At 41.6% G+C, this 11,197-nt stretch overlaps 1 protein-coding gene across 1 annotated transcript; it reads right to left on the bottom strand.

The window, feature by feature from the left end:
* Positions 1-281: 281 nt before the first annotated feature.
* Positions 282-10,958, bottom strand: LOC146978639 (transcriptional repressor scratch 1-like). Its single transcript, XM_085791470.1, has 2 exons — positions 9,633-10,958; positions 282-4,369 (listed from the first exon to the last, which is right to left on the bottom strand). The coding sequence occupies exons 1-2, from the start codon at positions 9,754-9,756 to the stop codon at positions 3,576-3,578; spliced, it is 918 nt and encodes a 305-aa protein (XP_085647596.1). The 5' UTR covers positions 9,757-10,958; the 3' UTR covers positions 282-3,575.
* Between the last annotated feature and the right edge of the window lie 239 nt (positions 10,959-11,197).

Raw genomic sequence — 11,197 nt, 5'->3', positions numbered from 1 at the left:
GCAGCCATGAGAAGCCATTTTGTAACCCATGTGTCTAATATAGGCTTCATAAGCTGCATAATGTTATTTTGTGGCCACAAGTTACATATTAAAGGCATATTGTGCATGTTATTCTTGGTTACAGTAGTTGCAGAAGATTATTGTACAGTATGTGACGCTGCAGGTTTTTTTTTATGTTTGTAAAGGTTTTGTTTCTAATAATATAAAACAGACAAGTTTGTTTTCTACCAGAATACACAGTTAATTATGTGCTTAGAGCAGAAAAAACCTTGACACACAACTTCTTTAAACTAGTTTTTATTTAGGAAGTGAAACAAAATGCCCAGTGTTGTCTTTGTGCTTTACATTGTTTCAAAAAATCCTCAGAGGAAGAACTCAAAACAAAGCAGGAAGCTCCAGAAAAATTCATTATCATCATCGTCATTATCATCATCGTCATTATCAACATCATCATCATTATCATCATCATCATCATCATCATCGTCATCATCATCATCATCGTCACTCTATACAGATCTGTAGAAATCATCGGACACCAAAGTCACATCAGTGCTTATGTACAAGGCCTCTTGCCGCAAAAAGAGTTTTCATTCACTCTAAAAAAAGGTGTGGTGAAGATTTTTTTTTTTTTTCAAAAAATTACACGTGTATTGAAGTTGTTGATTTACAACATGTGTCATTTTTTACCTACATTTTCATGTGTTATTCTCAAACAACACAGCATGTGTCATACCAGCATCTTTGTTGCTCTGATGTTGTTTTTATCATTGATTCATCGTAGTAGAAAAAAGAGAAAAAGGTTGTTATTTCTACATACAAGGCATTGTCTACCTGAATCTAACTCTTTCATTGTGCTACTATATTTGAAAAAAACAAATGTTGTAAGATATAGTTCATAAGAGGAAGTGCTTTTATATAAGAATAGGTAAACTAGCTTGTGGCTATATTAGGCTACAGTAGTTCATAGTAGAATCTAAGTGTTTGTCAATGCACTCTGGTGCTGAAATATTGACCAAATGTCTCTTCTTTCTCAACAATCCTTATAATTGCATTGGGAATCACCACAACAACCTGACAACAGAGAGAGAGATGATGGAAAGAAAAACAAGTGAAATTGTGCAGGAGGTTTAATGGATGTTGTTGGCTCTGGAGTCCTCGCAGGGAGTTTGTAAATTCATCTCTCATGTGAAGCCAAGGAGCAAAACTGATTTTTATCCAGACAGGGGGAAAAAAACAGTTGCTCACTGATTCTGACCGACTCATAGGAGGAAATCTCCTTCATCACCAATTAGAAACTCACCAGGGGAGAAGCAGAGACCTGCTCAAGGACTTCCAAGGACTATGGAGAGTCAAGGAGGCCCACATTCAGAACCAACGCTGTTGTAAAGCTGTTTCTCTTGAACAGATAAAACCAGCAACATATTAAGTACCAAAACTTTCAATAACTCTAGTTCTGGGTTTTTGTCTTCATCCATGTTTCAGCACCAGAGGCCTACAGTAGTACCTTCTACTTTCTACAATATTTTAGAATAATAATACGAGGCAGGCAGTGCATAAACCAAAAAGACCCATCCCGACCCAACCCAGAGCCCTCCATCTAGAGGAGTCATGCCATCTGTGTGAATCCCTGGAAGCCCCAACAGCTTCTAATGCTTGCACAGACATAGCTGTCAATAAGTTATTGATGCCAAGATACAACTATAACTAGGAGGCAGTTGTATTGGATAATATTACATAGTGAAACAGAGGTTTGAAAACTGGAAAACTGACACTCTGCTCTTTTGCAACACAAAGTCTCTGGAGGAGGCCTCGAAAAAATCACGCCAGTGTCACAGTTCTTGTAAATGTAGAGCTCTTAACCCAACCCTCCATATTTAACACTAGCTTGGTTTACTAACTCCCTGAAATTGTATTTCTCATAAGTACATAGAATAGTGGTACTTGACAAAATCAAGATGTTACAAGCAGTTATGACTCACGTTTCTTCAAAAAATATCATGCATTATTGCTCTATTGGATATGAATGAAATATTGCCCAAGACAGAAATTTGCTTAATTTGCCTGTTATCTAAGAGGTTTGGCAAAATATCCCAAAGATTCAGAAAATTGGCATAGATTCCATTATTAGGCTATTATTTTTTTGCATGCAGTAGTTATTTTTCTTTTAATAATTAAAGTGGCAGACAAAAGTAAAAAGTTATTCCGTAATTAGAAAGTGTCAAATGCTTTGGCATATTTGTAACAAAGGCAAAGAAAAATATGACAAAGTGCAAATCAATACAAAAACATAAAAATAAATAAATAAATTAGGCAATAAATAGACACATAAAAAAAACATGTAAACCTCAAAGCTGAATACTGTGTGGTCCACTGGCAACAAAAACACTATTTTACAGCAACTGAGAAAGGTTTGACCTTTTGAAGAAAATCATTTTTAATGTCTGCGTCCTCGCCTGACATTGACAAGTAAAAATAGATAACGGAAGATTTAGTTTGTAGGAAAACACTGTTTTCACCCTGGTGGCTCAGTGAGAGTTTTCAGCCATCTGATCCCTAACTGGAAGTCCAGCTTGCCTCCCTAAGTCCCTCTCGCTTTTACACTGTTAAACGCCGTCAAGTAAAGCACAAATGACAAAATTAAGTGTTTTAAGTGGTGTCTGTGCTCAAATATGACATTGGTTTAAAAGAAAATCACAAAAAAACAAATAGAAAAAACGTTTTTTCCCCACTACACTGCTGTACTTTGCCATTTCTACTATGTTCTGGCAGGTTTGCACAATATATTTTCTTCGCAATTCAGTGTAGTTGTGTACAGTAGGACGTCACTAGTGTAAATGGAAAAACATTATGTATTTTTGCTTACTTGCAGAGAACAATTACGATGTGCTTTCTTTGTTTTGATGCTTTATCCCCTTGTCGGTTCAGTCCAAGGTCAGTTTCACTAAAAGCAGGATACTAGATGTATCCTGAGATTTTGAACGTTTGTTTTTCTTTTTTCTTTTCTTAAAAAAAGCATAAAATATAAGTTCATTGAATCTCTTTGCAAGAAAATGAAAGATGTGATTCATGCTTCAAACCTCCTGTGATATGCCCGTCACACAAAGAGGAAGAGAGAGATAGAGGAAGAATTGTGCTTCAGTGTTGTTTCGTTGTGGGTTGGGAAAAAAAAAGAAGGACAAGGATAGATATGGACATAAATAGATCTAGGTATCTTCAAAAATGATGAGCTAGATGTGCTGTGCTTTATTTATCTTCACAGATACTCAAAACAGCCTGCGAAGGGGACGTAAATTATCGAAGCAGGTGGCAATCTAAAACAGGCATCGAAAAGTTTTCACTCCAGATAAGGAAATAGGAGACAAAGGAAGGAATGGAAGGGTCTTGATAAAAACGGACCTGTCGTCAATCTATTTTTATCATTTGCCTCATGATCCTTGCAGAGAAAAAAAAAACACTCCTCCCTTGTAGCGCTTAAGCATACAGTACAGGTCATGTTGTTGGGGGAGAGCAGGAAGAGCAGGGAGTGAGTTCCAGGAGGATCTGATCTAGATAAATAAAATAAACCCCAGAGTCCATCATTCATCCACTGAGCTCATAGGGGAGAAAGCTCCCTTGAAACATGCAGACTCGTAGTGTTTGTTCAGGTAACTCTTGAGTGCAAACGTTTTGTTACAGCGTTTACACTTGTAGTGTTTGAAGGCTGAGTGCGTCTGCATGTGAGCTCGTAGGTTTGACCGGTCAGCGAATGCTTTCCCACAGTGGGCACATCCGAATGGTTTCTCGCCCGTGTGCGAGCGCATGTGGCCCTGCAGCAGCCACGGCCGGCTGAACGCTTTGCCGCACACGTCGCACTTGTGCTTGAGGTCGTGGGTCAGCAGGTGCATGGCCATGGCAGGCATGGAGACGTACACTTTCCCACACGTGGGGCACTTCTTGGCCATCTTGCTGTCTATGCTCCTGTGCGTCTGCTTGTGCCGGCTCAGGTTGGAGGAGGTGGCGTAGGTTTTGCCGCACTCGCTGCAGGTGTGCCTCTGGGTGGCTCCTCTGGGGCTCGCAGCGGCGGCCGCTTTCCTCCGCGACCGTCCATCCATGATGAAAAACGCGTCCACTGTGTAGCCCTCACTCACGGCCGTGTCCCCATTGATGTATCCGCCGGCCGACGACGAGACCTCGGACCGCGGGCTGTCCGGCTGGTCCGAATCGCCATTGATGTCACCATGGATGTCACCATGGATACCAGTGTAGGTATCATTGATGTGGCCATAGATGATTGACGAATGGCTTGGGGAGGGTACTTTAGAGATGACAGATGAGTCACTTCCAACCACGTCATCGTAGGGATTTGGACTCAGATAATCACTGACGTAGCCTGAAGGGACAGAGGAAGAGGTTAATCATTGGGCCTTGGCAGGAGAATTGATTGGAAATAAGAAACTGATCGGTTTGAAAATCTTTACAGAGATGCTACATGAGTACTAGAAAGGTGCAACAGAATCCTGAAAGGGAAATCCACTCCTTGAGAGGAATCATTCTTTCCTTCCTTTGACATTTGAGAGTACTTAGATCTGCTCTTTTTCCAACTGTATCACTATTATAAAGTCCAAATATAAAGTTCAACAGTTTCCCACAATTCACTGCACATGATGCTTCTTGACGCCGATTATTTCAAGCTTAGGTTTTGTAGTTTAAAGCAATGTGCATCACTGAGGTCACAGTAGTGACGGGTCAAACAACCTATTTGCTGTCTTCCTAAAACATGAGGCTTATAATATAAGATGCTATAATTTGTTATGTTTTAACTTGTGATAATTGTGTTGATTCTACAAGTGCGTTGTGTTTACTGCAAAGATCTTTCAACTCATAAGTTGCATCATGACAGTATCAGGAATAATAAATGAATCAAACCACAATAAACGTGATTACATAATTATGCAAAAACAATGGCATGCACTAAATCATAAACCAAACGGCTGCAGTGAAAAACAAGGCAGTTTACACGAGGGCTACATGTTACTGTTGTCCTCGTGACCCCAGGGGCTCCATATCATCCACTGCTACCAATACAATTCTTTTATATGATGAATCTTTCATATAATTGTAAAAACACAGGCCACAAATCAAACTCATTCACCCGAGTTCATTCATTATTAATAGCGCTGCTTCGCATATTGTCTCCAGATAATATTACTGATTACAGCCTGGTGTCTGAGGATCACATTAACAAGACATTAACAACATGTACATTATGCTTTAAGACCGACGTCTGCCTTCCCATTAACACATGCATTCATATGAGACACAAGTCTGTTCTTGAGAAACACGCTCACACTGAGAGCTGTGTCACAGGCACAACCATTTTTGGAGGCAATATAAAGAAGGAGAAGGAGTTTGTGGTATTTATAGTGGTAGTAAAGTGCTTTTATGTCTTTGCCAGCAAGGAGGAGACAGTTTTCCCTGAGTGGGAAATCTTTATTCTTCATGGAGGGGTTCAGTGAGCACTCTTTCTCCTCATCAGCACCACCTTTCCTGACAGGTCTACAACGGCACACAGTCACACCTCGAAGCTGTCAAAGCTGCACCTGTTGTAGAGCATCTCTATTAGAGCAGCTGGAGTCCAGTGCTTTGCTCAAGGGCACCCTGACACAATTAAATTTAACTGTGTAACCTTTCCCTCTCACTCTTGAGCTGAACAGTAGGTTTATTTGCCTGAGACTCACAAATTCCTGAGCAATTTGCATATCCGTGCACAGCTCCTGACAAATGTGATTTGTTACCACGTTACGATGTCAGCTCCTTCATTATTTCTATTATTGGGTTCTGCTCTCAACAGGCTGGAGTCTAACAGAGACAAGGAGAGACTGGTAGCTAATACCCCACAGCCATGACTCCTGTAGATCTATGGCGATCAATAGCTCTCCATTTCAATTAGCACTCTGTGAGCATTTAGACAACGGCTGCAGAGGAGATACTATTGCTGGTAATATAATTTCATGATGCAGTTCTGAGAAAAGCTCAGAAGTTGGTCGATAACATGAGGAAAGCAAGAGACAGAGATGGAGGGGGAAAGAAAGGAGAGGGACGGCGAGGTGAGACATAGACAGTAAAGAAAGAAAGAAAGAAAGAAAGAAAGAAAGAAAGAAAGAAAGAAAGAAAGAAAGAAAGAAAGAAAGAAAGAAAGACCAATTTGGTGGTTGTGGTTGGGTGGTTTGGCAGAGATGTTTACAGCTCTTGTGATAATTTGACGGTTTGATGTAAATCAACATGTAGCTGTAGTTGAAGACAGAAAATGGAGGGGTGAGGTCAGACCAAGGAGGTTGTAAAAAAAAAAAAAGGTGTAGAGACAGAGAGAAAATCATGAATCATGAATATTCAATCATTGCACTCTGGAAAATAAGCACTATGTTTGTTTGTACATGTGCCTGAGTGGAGCGTGTTTTATGGAGCATGAGTGAACTCCAGAGAGATGACCGAGCTTCCAGTCTGGCTCGTCACGCTGACCTATGGACTCGTAAGTGGCGGACACTGAACAACTCCACTGGAACAGTCACTATAGTCTCTTTGAGGGGACTTTGACAGCAGACGTCATGGATTTTACTTTCCCAGATGTTTCCCAGCTGTGCCATTGTAGACATTTAAAGGGGGAAACAAAACCTGGCACATGTTGCTGTTTCTCATTCTCATCCACTTCTGGTCTTGCTGTCCTGAAACTATACTGCACATAGATGTGGAAATACGTATCAACAAAGGACAGGCATCTTAATATCTAACTTATATTTTGTAGAAAATTAAACATGTTAGACATAGTATTTGATGTCAATGCAGTTTGAGTAGTGCAAAAGTATAATGTTAAATTGGAAAGAGGCACATCCTTTGGACACATGGGTATCCTCATTACATATTACTATAATGTGCCCTGGTTTTCTTGTGCATAATTGTGGCCTGGTAGTTATGCAGGAATAAAGGATAAGCTCACCTTCTTGTGCTGGTAGTCTCTAGCTGATCTTATGTCTCTCCACTAAAGCACTATGCTCTTGACTTAGTCTGCTTTAAACAACTGTATGCACTCCTTTTCAGTGGATGTGTTTGTTTACTCTGCTCTGAAGATGCTAAGAAACAGGCTGAGTTGTACATATGTGACCAAGAGGCAGTAACACAGAAATATAAACCAACTCCATCCCTTGTTTTAGGATGCGAAATGTCAAAGTGCAATAATGGTGTGCGTATCGCCGCTTTCTCTCACAGACTTTCTTTTTATGATCACTGCCAATTAAACATGACCGCTCCCTGCAATCCCCCTTTGAAAACACTGTGTTGTGAACTGTAATTGCTGCGCGTCTCAGCGTCTGTGTACTGTCTCTGTTTGTCTACGTCTCCCGCCAACTGTCTCTGTCTCCGTCTCGCTGTGTCAACTCTCTCTCTCATTTCAAAGTACTTTAACAGCATTAGAGCCGATCGCTGTTCTAAATGCTTATTAAAGATTAAAATACTCTGCCAAACCAGAGCCATCCTTCTTTTTATGTGTCTTTGAAATGCAGAGAATAAGAAACAGACAGAAAAACAGAGAAAATGAGAGACAGATACAGAGGGAGAGAGAAAAGCTGCAAGCTACAATTTAATTTTTGATCCAAACCAGCAGTAACTGACACACACTTGTGTGCTTTGGACACTTGTAGGTCACTGACTGCTTCCTCTGTGTATGTGTGTATGTGTGTATGCGTGTATGTGTGTATGTGTGTATGTGTGTGTGTGTGTGTGTAATGCTGTGCACTCAGCTGTGCGAGCTGCCTGGGAAATGTGCCGAGTTGACAGAAACACAGCAGTGTGTATGTTCACGTACATTTGTGTGTGTGCGAGCAACAAGCTGCAGCAGCTTCAGTCAAACTCTTGTTATATTTATAACAAGGGATAGCAGTCTCAGTCTTTACATGCTTGCTGCACTGCTGCTGCTGCTGCTCTTGCTGCTGCTGCTCTTGCTGCACTGCTGCTGCTGCTGCTGCTGTGCTGCATGTTCCTCTGTTCACTCTGTCATCAGAACACCTGGGATCTCTTCCTCTCACATTTGACCTTGCTACAATGTGAAAACCACCAGGCTGCACTAACACTGTAACACACCTCTCACTGCGCACCACTGACAGCCACAGTTTTTCCTTCAGCTCTTTAAAGCTGCATACATCAATTTCTGGGGCCACTAGAGGACAGGAACAAGCCGATATAGTCCCATAACCCTACACACATCATATATTATAGCATGGCTAACAGGTTAGCAGCCTACAGTATATTTACATATCCATCCCACAGAGAAGGAACAACATAATGAGATGCCATTTTTACTGTACAGTAGCTACACTAAAAAACTTTGAATACTGACTCCTCATTTAGTGAGGTTTGCTTCTGGAAACATTTCAGAAGAATCTGTAAATGTGCCATACAACCAAAACATTAAGCTAAATTAGGCTAAAAGGGTTCATAAAACTGCACACTGCTAGACTATCATTTTCTATCATCTATCATCATCTATCTATCATCACTTTCATTTTAGAGGGGTTTTTTTGTTGTATTTTAAAAGAAATGCTGATTCAACATTAAGTAGTAAGTAAGTAAGCCCCCATTGCTGTGGTGTTCACTTTGGTTTCTAACCTAACACCAGCAGAACAAAAAATAAAAAGCCAGCAGCCTTCAATAGTAAATATGAGACCATCCCCCTGTGTTCGGAAACTGGAGGCGAGAATTTCAAGAATTCGAGAATCAATGCTTGAATTCTTCACACTGAACGTTTGACCCAATACTGTCCATTCTTACTGACTATTGTATTTTGCCTGTGCATCCAGGATTATATGGTGCGTGGGAACCATTTACAGTCGCCGCAGCAGGCCAATATTGTCGAACTCTTCACGAGAGACTTGCAGCTGCTGGAAACAACCTGATTTGAATAAAATACTGGGCGATAGATCAACGGAGAATCCCACTGTATGTGTCCTGGTGCCATATCAGCATAATTATTTAATGTTGTTTTCTGCAATCATCCAAGCTCTCTGGCTCCCTGTTGCTCATCACCCGTCTTCTTCCTTCCCCTGAGGAGAAAATATCTTTTTTCCTACTCAACTTGTTCATTCAGCAATTATCCTAGAGTTGAATATCTAGTCACTTTCTGCTTTAATTGAAAGACTAATGGTGATTTATATGCTGCTCATTTGTAGATTCAGTTTGTTTTTTTTTACCACTGAGTCATCAAAAATTCCCCCTGATGAGGGGTCTTTTTCAGAAAGACCCGTGTCCTCTGCCCTGACCTTTGACCTGGCCGTGGAAAGGGTCATCATGTATCACACACTCATCAGATTATATTACTTATACTTCTATTTTCTCACTCCTGGTCTGTTTCTCCACATGAAATCTGTGGCTGTTTCATGTAAACAATATTTGCATGAAATACAAAAAAATCAGTAATAAGAATTGCACAGCTTGCAGTTGGTATATTTTTGGGTTGTGACCGGAGTTTGACCCTGTAATTCCTTTTTCCTCCTCCCTCTCAAAGAGTCATGACTAATGCTTTAAATCTGGAGATGAAAAAAAAAAAGATGATGAAGTATGGCAGACATTGTGTGTGGGTGTAGATTGGGGGGGGGGGGACTAACCTTTGTCATGATGGTGAAACCGCAGACTGAGCTCCTCTCTTCGGCTGTGGCCGTACGAGCTCTCGAGCTCTGCAGCCGAAAAATCGTCCAATTTGACTTTCTTCACCAAGAAAGAGCGAGGCATGATGGGACAATAGTTGCTCCTACACTCAGTAAACACACACACACACACACACACGCTTCCTTCTCTGTTACTAACCCACTTTAAACTTGACCAGAGCCTGTTCAACACTCAATGGCCTGACTGAACTCTAACGTGCTGCCTTGTTTCAGCTACTTCAGGTGCGTTTGCTTCCTTCCACCAGACAGCCTCCAAAGTGCAGAGAAAACATGGCTTTTAAAGATCACACTAATCAAACGCTCCTCATGTGCCTTCGTGTGTTTTTTCAGCATGCCTAATGTTTACTTTTGATATCAATCAAACACACGCTGTTTTCGGGTGACTGTTGGTAGAATAAAAAAATAATAATAAAAAGGTCCGTTTTCATTCCCAAAACCTGTGGAGCTCTGAAAGGTCGAAAATAAATCAGAAAAAGTAGAATTAACCAGTTCCTGGTTGGCTATTGTCCCGGCAACACTGAAGATGGAAAATCCAGTGACGGAAAAAAAAAATGTTGTGTATTTGTTTGTTCGTGATATTCCCGTTTTTGTTTTTTTTTGTTCTCAAAAGAAAAGCGTTTGGTTTCTCGTTGTTGGTGTTCAGCACGCGGAGAGCTCCCAGCAAACAGCTCCTCGCGCTCCCCTGTCCTGGCTCGCGGGTTCAGCACCGGACAGCTCCCCTCGGCACCAGACTCTCTCCGCTTTCTGCTGCTCAGCCTGCCCCAACAAACACCAACCTGCCGCTGTTCCGTTCAGCACCAGGGGGGGAAGAGAGGAAGGAAGAGGGGGGAAACAAGCACTTTATCGTTTCCACCGTTTCGTATTTCGGCTCAAGTCGTAGCGACACACACTCCGGTGGAAATTCCCATGCAGGCGAGGAGTCAACTCAGCTCACCGGGTGTGTAGCGAAGCCTTCAAACCCCAAAGAAAGACGAGACGAGTTGGTCGCGGTCAGCGAACGGTCAAAGAGAGACGAAGGTTAAAGGGGTTCAAAAAGAGAAAGAAAAGGTCCAGGAAGATGTCTCGACACGTTCAGCGCCAGACTTCAGTTTCTTAAAAGACGCAAACTCAGAAGAAACGCCATCACAGTTCCTTATAAATATTGCTCTGGAGGTTTTTGTAAAAAACTGCAGTTGGAAGACCGGAGCAGCTCATCTCTCTCTCTCCCTCTCTCGCTCTCTTTCACTCTCTCCTCTCCTCGGCGCGTGCAGAGCTGCGGCTCTCTCTGATGCACGAGATCAGCTGTTGCAGCTTTATAGGCCGAGAGAGAGAGAGAGAGAGAGAGAGAGAGAGAGAGAGAGAGAGAGAGATGAAAGTGCTTAATTTTATTCGTCAGAAGAAGAAAAAAAGAGCATCTCGTCTTGTGGGACCAGCAGCGGCGCGCGGCGATGGCCTGGGAGGGATTTAATGCAATGGTTTTAAGTGCTCGCTCACGCTGATTTTTGATTTTTGTGAACGTGAAATGA

Source organism: Trachurus japonicus, chromosome 11 (genome assembly GCF_045865225.1).
Source record: "Trachurus japonicus isolate A0001 chromosome 11, Traja_1.0".
Classification (NCBI taxonomy): domain Eukaryota; kingdom Metazoa; phylum Chordata; class Actinopteri; order Carangiformes; family Carangidae; genus Trachurus; species Trachurus japonicus.
The sequence above is the reverse complement of the archived record's forward strand: the minus strand, read 5'-3'. Positions and strand labels throughout refer to the sequence as shown.

What these genes read in the sequence shown, in the direction of transcription:
- LOC146978639 (XM_085791470.1), bottom strand. Translation starts at nt 9,756, where the DNA reads ATGCCTCGCTCTTTCTTGGTGAAGAAAGTCAAATTGGACGATTTTTCG. An exon ending in GTTTCACCATCATGACAAAG is followed by an intron (nt 4,370 to 9,632) that starts GTTAGTCCCCCC and finishes CTGTCCCTTCAG; the next exon opens with GCTACGTCAGTGATTATCTG.